Genomic DNA, 16,512 nt, shown 5'->3' with positions numbered 1-16,512 from the left:
CCAGGTAAGTCACTTCAGGCCTTGTCATCTTCAACTGTGGTTCTTAAAAGACCACCACTGAATCCATCACGCAGGCCTCCCATCCAGGTGTTAGTACCAAAATTAGTGAGGTCATTGTCCAAAAAAAAAATAAAAAAAAAATCTGTGTTCCCCCCCACCGAAGCCTGAGTTTAACAGCCAGAATACTGCCTGTGAACCAGCTGATGGCTTTAAGTTACCAGGCAGTGAACCAGCTACATTAACATTTTTCTTTTTTTATGGGGGGGGGGGGGGGGGGGGAGGAATGAGTCTAATGTATCCTTCTCATCACTATCTAGCCTCTGCCATCCCCTTCGGTGGCCCAAGACCAATCAGTTACCTGCTAAAATTACTCTAACAAAGTCCATAAAATGCTCACACTGCTGCTGCAGCCTCTATAATTTTCCATTACTGCAGTCACAGACATTTATCAGACAAAGATGAAATATTACCATGGAGCACCTCCCTGCTGCACATACCTGGAAGCGTTTATTTATATTAAAGTGCTATGATGCATTACAAATATATTTCAATCCACATTTACCCAGGCACAGTTTTATTTAGACCATTAAGTCCAATATACACTTATTACATTTTTACATTGCATATATACATGTATATATAAATATATATACATAGTTTCTAATTTGCTGAACACTAGAGTCCCCCCTTTGAAAGAATGAATTTAGCCAATTTTAACTTCAAAATAAATTACTATTATAGTAATGGACTGAAATTCCTAACATTTGACAAATAACTAGGACCAGGGAGATGGTGTTTTCCCCGCATAAGTTCACACTAAACCTTCCTAAGGGATTCTTCACAGCTTGAGATACATTTCTTTCCTTATTGGACCAGCCCATCATGCATTATCCAATAGCAGATAGAAGAGACCTGTGAGGTCCAGGGAAGCTTTGGGTAATTCTTATGTTAAGGCCATGGGAGGTTAGCACAAACTGCGACTCAGGACCAGTGAGGCTGCTACATCCTGCTGCAGTCGAGGGCCCATTCGTGCCATTTTAGAGGGATGGTGAGGAGGTGCTAACCCCCACTCCCCAACTTTCTTCATTACAAGGACGAGCAGATTCAAGTTTTTAAAATTAACCCAACCTGACACGCATTGTTCACAAGTAATATTTATCATTTCTCTTCACCTGGCAATGTTGCAGCAGTTTCAAATTGGGTTTAAACAAGAAAAATTAATTATCTTCAATATGTAGAAGACTTGTTTGAAAATGGTTTTAAGAGCATGGTGGAGAAAAAGGTAAGAGCAGACTGTTCCAGTTATGCTGTGGCTGTATAATTTCCAGGTGATGAAGTATCTCAAAATCTCAGCCAGAGATGGGGGTGTTATGAGTACTCAAGGGACTGACCTTCTGAGACTTCTCTCATTGTGTGTCTATAAGGAAAAAAGTTCATTAGGTCAGGGCAGGCCCTAAGTGTTTTTTGCTCTGCTCTTTCTACAAAGCCCATCTAGCACAAGTACATTCTAGCACCGGTGCAACAGCTCTGTAAACCTTATGGCTGGATTCACATCCAGAATCAGATTTTAGCCTTTGAACTGGGCATGGCAATAGAGGCAGAACTCAAAACACTAGGGCGAGAGGTAATATCAGAGTCACTCTAGTAGAGATGCCTTTTGGCTAGTATTTATAGCAGCAGGCTCTCAAGGGAAAACCAATGACAGGGGGAGACAAGGACAGCATTAACAGGTTTCACTTCATGCCACCCTCCTAAAAACTGATTGACAGCAGTTTACAACACATCTGTTGGCTTGGGGAAAAGCTGCAAGAGGCCAGAGCTTGGTAGGGTGAGAGTAGGCTGGTGTGAACTGGAAGCACTATAGACTTGATTCTTGGGACCCCTAAGCATGTCTGGGTTTTTTTTTCCAGAGAAAACAGATTTTTGTAATAATTACCCTAGTACTCAGATCATAAGAATACAAATACAATTCCTGAATATTTGCTGTGAATATTCTGAAACCCAGATCTGCTCAAGGGGACCAGCACTCCCTTTAATCTGTGGCCAGAAGAACATGTGTTGCAAGACAGCTGGCATATTTTTGCCTACTGAGAGAAGAGTGATTTTTACCCTAGGGCATTTACCTGGGTAACTCTCGTTACTGGGGCAAATCCTTTTGAAAATTATCCTCAATATCTGTGTAGTTGGAGGCGGGATTTAAAAAAAAACCAAAAAAATCCCAAACCCTGGAATTTACGACTTCAGCAACAGTACATCAGAATGTAGAGCTGCATAAGATCTCACAGCGCCTGAGAGGCAGACACAGACCGACCATCACCGACTCTCAGAAGCTGTGGACACCATTTTATATTAACTTACTTAACCCCTTGTAATACCTGCCTGAAAATAAAGCTTTGTACATGCTAAAAGCTGTCCACTCCCACCATTCCCTCTTCCCCCGTACCTGGGGGGGGGGGGGCAGTGGTCATAATCCTTCATTAGTGACAACATAATCTGCGACAATGACTGTGATGTCACAAGGGGGGGTAAACCTTGTCCATCCATGGAGACATTTTTAAGAATGTCCTTTTTAAGGAGTTGGAAGGAAGGAAAACTTGATACAGGAGATTTATGTCCTCAGAAATGGTGCAAAAAATAATAATTGGGCCCAGAAAGTACAGCATATTGGGACATGGAATCAAAATGGTCCTGCTCCCTTACATCTGGAAAAACATTCGACAAGCTCACATTTCTTTCAATGCCTGTATGTGTTGCACCTCTAGGCACTACAGCGGTTTTCCAACATTAATTAAATGGACGCTACAAGGGAAAAAAAAGGGATGAAGCTTTTCAAACCTTTGCTTTTGAAGTGCTATAAAACCCTAAAACCTATGGGAACTTATTCAGACTCTTGTTCACAGAAGTGGTTTCTTCTGCCTTGTGGCTGCGTGAACCCCCCCCCCAAAAAAAAACAAAAACAAAAAAAAACCCAAGTACTTCTGGTGAAAATACTCCACATCACCAGAATGGACTTCCCCAGCCCATCCCAAGAATGTTCTCCTCCCCCTGCACCAACATGTCCTTATTCAACAGGATTCACAGTCATCCTGAATGTGATTCGGGCATGGCTCCATGGTCACAGCCACACCCATGCCACTGCAGCCCACTGGCATCTCCGCCACTTCTGTCCACTCATTAGCATCAGGATTGTAACACTCAACCTTTGACAGGAAGCCGGATAGGTTAAAACCACCTAAAAAACACAGACAAAAGCAACTTATTGCACAAAGATTTAAGGCAAATTACTAAGATGATACTAGATGCATTTAGAGATATTAAGGTAAGGGTTTTTTTGCCCACATTCTTTGTTTTTACATTTTTGGCACAGTAATTTTCTTCTTCTCTTTTGGGGCCAAGAGCCTTCACTTGCAACTACCTGTTGATTTATTTTCCTTCCCATCCCACCCAATAGCACAATTCCCCTCTGGAACCTAGTGCAAGAATGCTGTTACACCAGCCCGTATGACGACTGGGAGGGGAATCTCTGTCAGCATCTCTGCCCACCGAGCCCTCATATTCCCAAGACTGAAAAGGCGAAGGAGACATATCCCGAAAATGAACTCAAGTTTCCTTGCACAGCAGTGATGAGCCACTAGGCTGGCCCTATTAAGCCACACTTTCTAATGCCTGTGGATGTCCAGGAATTTATTTTTCCCCTGTATCTTGTTTGGAGAGGGGGGGGGTGGGGGATCTAATCTGAAGACAAAAAGGATTACTGCTCCACATCTCATCACCAAAGCAATCTCTGAAGGGGCAAGGGAAGACATCTGTACCCAGCAACCTTCTATAATATGCATCAAGACAAATGCATTTTCAGCATGATTCTTACTTTTTTTTATATTCCGCTTTTCACACTTCTTTCAGCGCTTTAAAGCTGAAAGAAGGTACTGTAGGTATTTTCCTATCCTCAGAGGGCTTACAAACTAAGTTTGAACCGGAGGCAATGTATTTATTTATTTATTTATTTAACTTCTTTTACTATACCGATACTCAAGACCAGGTCTTATCGTACCGGTTTACAATAGAACAGGGGGGAACCAATTAACATCTAGGTAGAAATGAAAAGTTACATTAAAACAGGGAGCGTAAAACATGGAAGATGAAAGATAGGGCAGAATTAAACTATAACAATAAGGAGTGATAAATATGATTAACAAAAAACAATAAATTAGTAATACATAAACAGAGATTTATCATCAGCGGTTATTAACATGGTATGTCTGGTGGGAGGAGTGGAGGGGAGATGAGTAGGGTGGAGGGATAAGGGAGAGGTTGAAGGGTGGGAGACAGTGTTGGTCGAAGGGGTTCCTTCAGCGGTAGGCTTGTGTGAATAGCCAGGTTTTAAGTTTTTTTCTGAATGTTAGATGGCATTGTTCCTGGCGTACGTCTTGAGGAAGCGAATTCCAATGTAGCGGACCTGCTGTCGAAAGTGCTCGCTTGTGAATAGAGTTGTGGACTGATGATTTGTTGGGAGGGGCCTTGAGCGAACTTGAGCGAATGTAGGGTAAAGTGACTTGCCCAAGATCACAAGGAGAAGCAATGGGATTTGAACCCTGGTCTCCTAGTTCGTTAGTCCATTAGGCTACTCCTTCATGCTATGGCATACACCTAGTCAAATATCGCACAGGAGCAACCATTAGGTTAATCACTTTTGAAGCATACTGGGAGTATCTACCTCGTGCTTTTTGAAGGACAAACTCACATTCTATTTGAAGGGAAGTTGGATAAGGGGAGAGGGAGAGGGGTAATGAGAAGGACAAGCTGGAGGGAAGGGTTAGGCCGGCCATCATATTTGGCGATTCAATTATTAGAAATGTAGATAGCAGGGTGGCTGGTGGACGTGAGGACTGCTTGGTAACTTGCCTGCCTGGTGCAAAGACTGGCAGACCTCACGCGTCACCTAGATAGGATTATAGACAGTGCTGGAGAGAACAGCATGTGGGCACCAATGACATAGGAAAATGTGGGAGAGAGGTTCTGGAAGCCAAATTTAGGATTTTAAGTAGGAAGCTGAAATACAGAACCTCCAGGATGGCATTCTCTGAAATGCTTCCTGTTCCCAGAGGCAGGCAGAGCTCCAGAGTTTCAATGCGTGGATGAGACGATGGTGCAGGGAAGAAGGATTCAGTTTGTAAGGAACTGGGGAAACTTTTGGGGAAGGGGGAGACCTTTCCGAAAGGATGGGCTCCACCTTAACCAGAATGGAACCAAGCTGCTGGCGCTAACTTTCAAAAAGGTAATAGAACATTTAACGGATTTAATGGAATTTAATGGAACGTGCAATTTTGCAAAAGATTTTGCAAAAAATTTGGCAGTGCAATAATGGGAGATTTCAATTACATATACCCAGTCAATATTAGGGTAACATCAGGACTTGCTAGAGACATGAAGTTCCTGGATGTAATAAATGACTGCTTCATGGAACAATTGGTTCAGGAACCAAGAAAAGATGGAGCTATTTTAAATTTAATTCTTAGTGGAACGCAGGATTTGGTGAGAGAGGTAACTGTGGTGGGGCCACTTGGCAACAGTGATCATAACATGATCAAATTTAAACTAATAATTGGAAGGGGGACAATAAGTAAATCTGCAGCTCTAACACTAAACTTTCAAAAGGGAAACTTTGATAAAATGAGGAAAATAGTTAGAAAAAAACTGAAAGGTGCAGCTGCAAAGGTTAAAAGTGTTCAACAGGCATGGATATTGTTTAAAAATACAATCCTAGAGGCTCAGTCCATATGTATTCCACACATTAAGAAAAGGTGGAAGAAAGGCAAAACGATTACAGTCATGGTTAAAAGGTGAGGTGAAAGAGGCTATTTTAGCCAAAAAAACATCCTTCAAAAATTGGAAGAAGGATCCATCTGAAGAAAATAGGATAAAACAAACATTGTCAAATTAAATGTAAAACATTGATAAGACAGGCGAAGAGAGAATTTGAAATGAAGTTGGCCATAGAGGCAAAAACTCATAATAAAAACTTTTTAAAATATATCCGAAGCAAGAAACCTGTGAGGGAGGTGGTTGGACCATTAGATGACTGGGGGGTTAAAGGGGCTCTTAGGGAAGATAAGGCCACTGCAGAAAGACTAAATAAATTCTTTGCTTCTGTGTTTACTAATGAGGATGTTGGGGAGATAACAGTTACGGAGATGGTTTTCAGGGGTGATGAGTCAGACGAACTGAACGAAATCACCTTGAACCTGGAAGATGTAGTAGGCCAGATTGACAAACTAAAGAGTAGCAAATCACCTGGACCAGATGGTATGCATCCTAGGGTACCTGAAGGAACTCAAAAATAAAATTTCTGATCTATTAGTTAACATTTCTAACCTATCATTAAAATCATCTATTGTGCCTGAAGACTGGAGGGTGGCCTATGTAACTCCAATATTTAAAAAAGGCTCCAGGGGTGATCCGGGTAACTATAGACCAGTGAGCCTGACTTCAATGCCAGGAAAAATAGTGAAAAACTATTCTCAAGATCAAAATCGTAGAGCATATAAAAAGACATGGTTTAATGGAACACAGTCAACATGGATTTACCCAAGGGAAGTCTTGCCTAACAAATCTGCTTCATTTTTTTTTTAAAGGGGTTAATAAACATGTGGATAAAGGTGAACCGGTAGATGTAGTATATTTGGATTTTCAGAAGGCGTTTGACAAAGTCCCTCATGAGAGAGAAAACTAAAAAGTCATGGGATAGGAGGCAATGTCCTTTCGTGGATTACACACTGGTTAAAAGACAGGAAACAGAGTAGGATTAAATGGTCAATTTTCTCAGTGGAAAAGGGTAAACAGTGGAGTGCCTCAGGGATCTGCACTTGGACCGGTGCTTTTCAATATATCATACCTATAAGGGAGCCCGGACTGACGTGCCGCAAATGCGCAGTAGAGAGCGGCTGGGACAGACGGGCTGCGTATGCGCGGACGGTCTGGCTCCCTTCCGATGGAAGTGCTGATTTGATGCCCCCAAGGCAGAGTGATCGTCCCTCCGACGCCGGGGAAAGGGGAAGGGAGCTGGGACAGCCAGCGCATGCAGGGAAGAAATCTCTCACCGACAGCTTGAACACGTCCCTCTGATGCCGGGGAAGGAGAGAGGGAGCTGGGACGGCCGGCGCATGCACGGAAGAAATCTGACACTGCAAGGCACAGAGATCCTACCGAGATTTGATGCCCCAAGGCAGAGTGATTGTCCCTCCAATGCCGGAAAGGAATAAGACGAGTGCGGTTGTCAAATTTTCGGATGATACAAAATTATTCAGAGTAGTTAAATCACAAGCGGCTTGTGATACATTACAGAAGGACCTTGGAAGATTGGGCATCCAAATAGCAGATGAAATTTAATGTGGGCAACTGCAAGGTGTTGCATATAGGGAAAAAATAACCCTTGCTGTAGTTACATGATGTTAAGTTCCATATTAGGAGCTACCACCCAGGAAAGAGATCTAGGCATCATAGTGGATAATACTTTAAAATCATCGGTTCAGTGTGCTGCAGCAGTCAAAAAAGCAAACAATGTTGGGAATTATTAGGAAGGGAATGGTTAATAAAATGGAAAATGTCATAATGGCTCTATAATCGCTCTATGGTGAGACCGCATCTTGAATACTGTGTACAATTCTGGTCACCGCATCTCAAAAAAGATATAGTTGCGATGGAGAAGGTACAGAGAAGGGCAACCAAAATGATAAAGGGGATGGAACAGCTCCCCTATGAGGAAAGGCTGAAGGTTAGGGCTATTCAGCTTGGAGAAGAGACGGCTGAAGGGGGATATGATAGAGGTCTTTAAGATCATGAGAGGTCTTGAACGAGTAGATGTGAATCGGTTATTTACACTTTCAAATAATAGAAGGACTAAGGGGCATTCCATGAAGTTAGCAAGTAGCACATTTAAGACTAATTGGAGAAAATTCTTTCATGCAACGCACAATAAAGCTCTGGAATTTGTTGCCAGAGGATATGGTTAGTGCAGTTAGTGTAGCTGGATTCAAAAAAAGGTTTGGATAAGTTCTTGGAGGAGAAATCCATTAACTGCTATTAATCAAGTTTACTTAGGGAATAGCCACTGCTATTAATTGCATCAGTAGCATAGGATCTTCTTAGTGTTTGGGTAATTGCCAGGTTTGGCCTCTGTTGGAAACAGGATGATGGGCTTGATGGACCCTTGGTCTGACACAGCATGGCAATTTCATATGTTCTTTATGTCCTTTATTATTTTTTTCATCCATAAGAATATAAGATGATATTCCATGCTGTTTTAGACCAAGGTCCATTGAACCCAGCATCCTGTCTCTGACAGTGGCCAGTTTGGGTCACAAGTACCTGGCAGATCCCAAAAAGTAAATCTATTTCTTGTTACTCACTCCTAGAGATGAGCCAATAGCTTTCCCCACTCTACTTGATAACTGTTTATGGACTTTTCCTCTAGAAACTTGCCCAGACCTCTTTTAGACAGTGCTGTGCTAGTTGTCCTGACCTGGGGCAACAAATTCCACAGCTTGATTTTGCACTGCAGAGTGAAAAAGTACTTTCTATGATTTGGTTTTAAACCTTCCCGCTGTTAGTTTATGGAACACCCCCTTATTTGAAAGGGCCTCTTTACCTGTTCCACCCAGCTTGTGATTTTATAAAACCTCCATCATATAACCTATCAATCATCTCTTTTCCAAGGTGAAGAGCCCTAACCTGTTCAGCTTTTCTTCATAAGAAAACCATTTCATTCTCATATTTTTGTTATCCTTCTCTGGACTTTTTCTAGTTCTGCTATGGTTTTTTTTGTTTTTGTTTCAGATGGAATGAACAGAATTGCACACAATATTCAAGGTGCTGCAGTTTTTGGCTTCTCTTTTGGGCTTCCAACTCAAAATCACAACCAGGGCTTAGATCTGGTGCCATGAATCTTCATTCTCAACTACATGGGGACTTTACCCCTATTTTATCTCTCCTTCCATTTAGTTCAGTCATTGCAGTGATGGTTTTGGGTTGGAGGCCATGTACCATAGCCCAGGAGGTGACATCATTGTGTGATGACTGACTCCCACCCTCCCCAACACACTTCTTTCCAGAGTCTGTGAATTATAATTATAAAATAAAAAATCCCACCACAGCAGGTACTACCATTCAAGTTAAAAAAAAAAAAAAGGGAGGAAGTGACTGCAGCTGTCCAATATGTCTGCTTGAAGCTCTTGCTCCGCATGGCTTTGCAATAAAAGTGGCTTTTATAAGTGATCTAGCACTCTTTGAGCCCTAGATTGTTGGAGATACCACTTACTGAGCTATGTCAAATCGGAAAACAGTGGATCTGAAATAATTCTCTTTCACCAGGGCTGCGGCTCATTTGAAGGAGGCCGATTCCGGCAAAGCTGGCAGGATTGCGCTTGATAAAGAAACAACCGACACAGGAGCCACTGGATAGTGGCTCAGCTGGACCGACCAGAGCTGAATTCCTGGCATGGTTTAAAGAATGATATCGCAGCAGTCAAAATGGAAATTCACGACGCTGTGGGAGAACAGATGTGATGTTGATGATTTGGGCCAAAGAGTGTCAGATCTTGAGCGTAAGATGGTGGAACACTCGGAAGATGTGACGCAACAAACTAAAAATATCCAGCAGCTAAAGCATCTGTCAGAGGAGATCACCAATAACTTTAAAGATCTAGAAAATAGATCTCATCGGAACAATCTTAGGCTCCGAGGGGTCCCTGAGAAAGAAGGCTCCACTGATTATAGTATGCTTGTTCAGGATATCTGCAAGGCCGTTCTGGACTTTGAATCTGAGACAGCTGCAGTTGAAGTCAAGATTGATAGAGCTCATAGATCCCTGGGTATAGTGCTCAACAACAAACCTAGAGATATTATAGCCTGCCTACATGACTTTCCAGTAAAAGATAAAATAATGCAAAAGGCAAGAAGCATGGGGACTATATCTCGGAAGGGGATGAAGCTCCAGGTATTCAATGATGTCTCTGCCATTATCTTACAACATTGCAGACATATGAAATATATCATTGATTCTATGCAGGCTGGTAATATCAGATATAAATGGCAATATCCCTTCAGCATTTCTTTCACTATAAGCGGTCAGTCATTTACTGTGTGTACACCGGAGGCTGCAGAGGTTTTTTTTTTTTGGTTTTTTAAGACAGAAGGACATTGATATCAAAGAAGCTAAAATGGATGAATGCTCCGGCCCTCAAAGGGAAGTGACAAGATGGCAACACATTGGCAAAGGGGGCAAGCGATTACAGAGAAATTCTAGTCGGGTCCTCCCACTCCACGCTGCTGGAACCTGACTGGATATTTTCCAGCGTGGAGTGTTCTCTCTCCATATACGACTCCCAGGAACTTGTTCCAGTTGATCCAGATGCTCTTTTCCTGTTTATATTGTTGTAAGCAAAGATGTCATTAACATAGCCACTGTTTAAGCTTATGTGGTTTGTGCCATATTAGGAGGTGTCATTCCTCTTGGCTTGTATGATGCTTTTGCCATCACATGTCTCCTTGCTTAAGGAACGGGGATGGGTTCATTGTCCTTTGTGGGTTCAGTGTTGGTGTTTTTTCAACAGGTGAATTGGGCCAATCTGATCTTTTGGTCTTATTTAGTTCAATATGGTTGATATTACTTTTGTATCTTTAAATGTGAAAAGTCTTAATATTCCTTGGAAGAGGTAACCTTTATTTGAGGAGGCACGGCTTTGTTGTGCCTCTGTCTTTTTTTTTTCAAGAGACACATTTTATTAAAAAAGATAAGCGCTTACTGAGGAATCTTAATATTGATAATTATCCTACACCTAGGGATGGCCTAATATCACAGAGAAGCAGACTAAAGTTCTTTCAGGAATCAAGGGGTCTATGGGATATTTGGCAGGTATTGAATCCCATGATGAAAGATTATACTTTTTATTCTAGGGTACATGACTCTTACTCTCAAAGTGATATGTTGCTTGGGGATAAATTTTGGATTCAAGGATGTACTCTGGTTCATATAGGCCCGATTTCCTGGTCTGACCATACCCCAATCGTTGGAAATTTTAGGCTCTTGCGAACTGAAAAGGGACAAAGATACTGGCGGTTGAATGATAGACTGTGAGGAAATATGAAATACTTTCGGTTAATGACACAGGTGATGTGTCGATTCAGACTCTCTGGGATTGCTTTAAAGCTGTTCTCCGTGGTATGTTCATTTCTAAAGCAGTGGCAGCAAGAAAGAGTACCCTAAAAGAAAAATTATACTTATTACTGTCTATTAAACAATTGGAAAAGCATCATAAAACATTTGGGGCTACAAAAACTTTGAGGGAGCTGGATGCAAAAAGGAGTAATTGCAGACCATCACGTGTGGTGATATTCAACATAGAATAGATAGTCCCATCGGATTTTTTTTTTGTTTGTTTGTTTTTTGAGGAAGGCAACAAACCTAGCAAGTTGTTTGCCTGCCAGTTAAAAAGACAAATACCCTGCAGTCAAATTTTGAAGATCAAAGATGGGCAGGAGGATGTTTATGATAATAATCTAATAAGGGAAAGGTTTGTCCAATTCTATAAAGGAGCTATATTTATTTTTATTTATTTATTGAGTTTTATATACCGTCGTTCGGTTTTGCCATCACAACAGTTTACAAGTTTCAATCTAGTTAACATTCTTAAAAACATGGTACAAACATTGGAATAAAAGTCAGATAACAGATACAGTTAAGATCATAAAATTAGCATAATATATAATAAGAATAAAGAAAGGTAGAATATACAAGTGATCTTGACTAAGAGAAATAAAAATGGTTGAGCTCTGTATAAAAAAAGTGTGAGAGGGGGGATGATACAGGAGTGTCATTGTGTTTCTTAGTAGGCTTTGGTAAACAGCCAGGTTTTCAATTCCTTCTTAAATATTTTCAAGCTGGGTTGTAGTCTTAATTCGGTTGGTAGTGTGATCCAGGGTTTGGGGCTGGCGAGAGAGATTGCGCGTTCGCAAACTGAGATAAGTTGTGCGGACCAAAAGGAGGGAATTGTCAGGAGGCCTTTGTTGGCTGAGTGAAGGTTTTGGTCTGGTTCGTGGAGTCTAATAGCAGTGCCTAACCAGTCAGTCCGTTCCTCATGTATTAATTTGTGTAGAATGGTCAATATATTGGATTCAGATATTGATGCATATTTGGAAGAAGTCCAATTACCTGTTCTGTCGTGGGAAGTCTATCAGAAATTGGACAGTGAAATTTCACAGGCAGAAATATATGTAGCTATATCATCTCTTAAATTTAATAAAGCTCCTGGCTTAGATGGCTATACAGGTCTCTATTATAAAAAATTCAGGGATTTGCTAATTCCTCCACTCCACCACCTTTTTTAATTTTGCCCTCTTCTATGGATTTGGCAGGAGTTACAGTTCTGCCAAAGCCTGGAAAGGATAGTTCCTTTTGTGGCTCCTATAGGCCAATTTCATTTTTGAATTTAGTTTTAAAGATCTTGGCAAAAGTATTGGCTGGGAGTTGAATAGTGTGTTACCTGACCTGGTCCATGTGGATCCATCCAGTTTTATACCAGGCAGGCAAGGGCTGATAAAATCTGAAAAACTAAACTTGATATAGCATGCTAGGGAAGGGAAAATACCACCAGTTCTTTTAGCTATAGATGCTGAAAAGGCCTTTGACTGTGTACACTAGGCATTTATGTTTAAATTATTACAGAAAATCAATTTGGGTCACAATTTTTTTTTTGACTTGGCTGAAAAGTATGTATTCTTCCCCAAAGGCATGAATAAAGGTAAATAGATTGTACTCTGATATTTTTGAGTTGGGTCAGGGTACCAAGCAGGGGAGCCCACTTTCACCCTTATTGATTGTGGAACCGATGGTGGCGATGATTAGGAAAAACAATGATATTAGAGGTATTCCTGATAGCCATGCTCAATTTAAGATATCTTTATTTGCAGATATTTTGTTCACTGTTGCACACCCACATTTCTCTCTACCTGTATTGATTCAAGAATTAGATTCAGCAAGGTCTCTGCTTTTAAGGCTAATATGAGATGTTCAAGAATTCCGACTCGCTCTCTTAACACATAATTGGATTTACTTAAAAATAATTTTTCTTTTAAATGGGCGAAACATAGTATTCAGTACCTAAGTATTCAGGTGGGGGCGGATTGGAAGCAATTATTTGCTATGAATTACTCCTCTTTATTAGAGAAGACTGCTAACGATTTGGCAATCTGATCCCCTTACAATTTCTCATGGCTAGGTCGAATAGCGACTATCAAAATGACCATTTTACCAAGGTGGCTTTATTTTTTTTTCACACCCTTCCTATTGAAGTTCCTCTTGCTTTCATACAATCACTGCACTAGAAAGTTTTCCACTTTATTTGGAAGAGACGGCCACCCAGAGTAGCTAAAAGGATGCTCTTTCTTCTCAAACTTAAGGGTGGGCTAGCTGTACTGGATTTCATGAAATATTATACTGCCGCTCATTGAGAGCAGTTTGAGTGGTCTTCTCTGTCAGCTCATAAGCAGTGGGTCTTTATAGAGCAGGCTTCTCTGCCACTAAGTTCCCTATATTTTAAAAACATGAGGTTTGGCAGTTGTGGGGAGGAATTATAATAGCACCAATCCCTTCTCTATGTTAACTTTGAAGATTTGGCGGCATTGGAGGACACAATTGATGAGAAACCAATATCTGTCACCATTGACTTCCGAACCGTCCTTCAGGCAATAATCTTTAAGACAGATTACTGCAATACCATACTACTAGGTCTTCCTGCAACAACCCTCAAACCCCTCCAAATGCTACGAAATGCCACCGCCAGAGTCCTCACAAACACATGAAGAAATGATCACATATCACACCTATTCTAAAAGACCTCCACTGGCTCCCAATCCACTTCAGAAATCTCTTTAAGAGCCTAACAATAATACACAAGACCCTACATAATCAAAACGTACACTTGCTAAACGACTCCCTCCACTTCCAAATCCCTAAAAGAGCCACCAGATCTGCCAACAACGAAACCATGCACATGCCCTCACCCAAACTAACACATTTTATCTCTACCAAGGAACGAGCACTATCACTAGCCAGTCCTTCCATCTGAAACTCAATGCCCACTGAATTAAAACTAGAACCCAGCACACAAAATTAAAAAAAAATAATAAAAATTTGAAAACCTGGCTATTTAAACAAACCTTCACATAAATCCCCCCACACCTACAATCAAGCCCTCTAACCCAAGTATCATCATATAAAAGCCCTGTACAAAGTTTTTTCTCTCCTGTTTCAATGTTTTCACGCTATTTATATAAAAATGCAATTTAGCTGTTTGCTCTCTCCCTAAGCCACTTCAGACTACCTGTAACTTAACCGCCCTGACATTATGACCTTTCCTATAATGTTTGAGATGTAACTTTTTATTCTATTTGTTCACTGTAAACTGATGTGATGTGCAAACGAATGTCGGTATAAAAAAAAAAAAAACCCAGCTATAAATAAATTGCTATCCCTAGGTCTTTATAAAGGGGATCATTATTTCTCTGATTCTATAAATGTTTTTTCCCATTGGACCCAGAAGGGGATATGGTGCTGCGGGCAACTGTTCGATGATTCTAAGCTGTTAACATTTAATGACTTGAAATTACAATTTGATCTCACAGATTCTGATTAGTATTCACTATCTACAATTGTTACTTTGCTTTTCTAATCCAACTCTCAAGGCCCAGGTTGCTCAGGCCCTCTCTGATTTTGAAGATATGTTTTCAGCAATGTACTGGGAAAGGGCCGGTTTCTAAACTATATGTCATGTTATTTCCCAAACAGATTCCTCCGTTTAAACACGTATTGGGTTGGGAATCTGAATGGGGGAGCCAGTGGTCCGCTGAGAAGTGGGGAAAATGTTATATTGCTATAGCCAAGAGTTCAATATCTACTTCCATCATGGAAACTAACTATAAAATTATCTATCGCTGGTACCTTAACCCTCTAAGATTACGTAATCTCCAACACTTATCAGAATAATCAGAAAAGATCTTATGTGAGAGGGCTGGGTCGTTTTATCATATTTGGTGGCCTTGTCCAAAACTAGTTCCTTTTTGGAATTGGATTGAATTAGTCCTATGTGACTTAACCTCTGACCATTATCTTTGATTCTCAACTGTATCTTCTTTCACAATTTCCCTCCTGTCGGACTTAATGCTGAAAGGGGTATAACAAAATCATGTTCTGTGTGCAGCTCACTGGAAACAGGAGGCAGTTCCCTCTGCTACGTCATTTCTTGTGTGGCTTTGGGATGTTCATCATTTCTCTTATCTTTCTGCCCTTGGGAAGGATAAGGCGGCTACTCATGTACAGATTTGGGAACCTTTTCTTCGATGGTAATTGACAGCTTCCTTAATACTGACTTATTTTTCTTTGCTGAACTGCCTCACTGGTTTATTTCTCCTGGATTTTCATGGCCCCTTCACTTTCATTACTATACTTTTGCTATGTAGTTATGTGGCTCTTACTTTTTCATTGTTAAAGTGTTCCAAACTTGCTCGTCTAGTTTGTATATAATGCTAGCCCTGTGATCTGGGGGTTTACATTCAAAAATTTGTTAGCAGCTATATTACTCATCTTATTATTATATTTGCTGTTTAATTAGGGTGACAACATGTATGAGGAATGTTTTATGCTTTCTTTTTTTTTTCTGTACACTCTTCTTGCTGCTTTCATTAACATTTTTTTTTTGAATATTTAAAAAAGTTGTCTGCTCTTCCATAAAGAACTACAGCTTCACCTGTTTTAGGGCACCCTTAGGGAAGCTTTAATTTAACTTGTGTAGATGCATTCAAATATTCCTTTTAGAAACACTTAGTATTAGTTTAAAAAAAAAGAAAAAATCCCCAAACCTTTATAGCACAGATTATCACTCACCGTGATAACAGACTGACTGGCATATCCCCCAAGAAAACAAAGTTTCATGTCCAATAAAGCCACTTTTGCTATGTAACTGGCTGATGGATTTACAGGTTTCTTTCCTCTCATTGGGTATTATGACCTCATAACCAAAACGTTCGAGCTGTTTAGTCTGCTTTCACTTCTAAACTGAATGCATCATGAATCATAGGAGGAATATGCGGCAGCATGAAATGTGATACTTCATGCAAGATAACCAGTCATTCATGTTCGTTTTCAGTCTTAAAAAAATAAAACAAACACTAGGGAATTATCACTTAAAACACTTAGGATTACTGAAGGATTACAATATGCAAAACAAGTTTGAAAAATTAAATGGCTTCATAGTTTTCCCAACTGTATTACCATGTGTAAGTGATACATTGGCTAAATGCTGAAAAATGGATTTCCATGCTCTGGGATAAACAACCCTCTCTCAGCCAACATTTGAGTCATTAGAAGAAATTACATTAACTAAAAGGAAAGTGTGCTTGTGTCTAACTTAGTCACGTTATAGCACTTTTTCTGTCTATAAGCAGGCTAAATTAGCCATTAAA

At 40.5% G+C, this 16,512-nt stretch overlaps 1 protein-coding gene across 7 annotated transcripts in view; it reads right to left on the bottom strand.

Moving 5' to 3' along the window:
• Positions 1-428: 428 nt before the first annotated feature.
• The window catches only part of LOC115098078 (kelch-like ECH-associated protein 1), a 100,391-nt gene continuing 84,307 nt past the window's right edge, over positions 429-16,512 (bottom strand). For 5 of the 7 annotated variants that reach the window (XM_029614381.1, XM_029614383.1, XM_029614380.1 and 2 more), the window contains one exon: positions 431-3,232. In XM_029614381.1, the coding sequence (XP_029470241.1) occupies positions 3,066-3,232 (167 nt within the window). In that variant the 3' untranslated portion in view covers positions 431-3,065. Of the gene's footprint in view, positions 3,233-10,809; positions 11,257-16,512 lie in introns of those variants that run through there. The other 2 variants (XM_029614387.1, XM_029614385.1) reach the window with 2 other exon arrangements.

Source organism: Rhinatrema bivittatum, chromosome 8 (assembly GCF_901001135.1).
Source record: "Rhinatrema bivittatum chromosome 8, aRhiBiv1.1, whole genome shotgun sequence".
NCBI classification, from domain to species: Eukaryota; Metazoa; Chordata; class Amphibia; order Gymnophiona; family Rhinatrematidae; genus Rhinatrema; species Rhinatrema bivittatum.
This window is presented reverse-complemented; position numbering and strand designations above follow the sequence as displayed.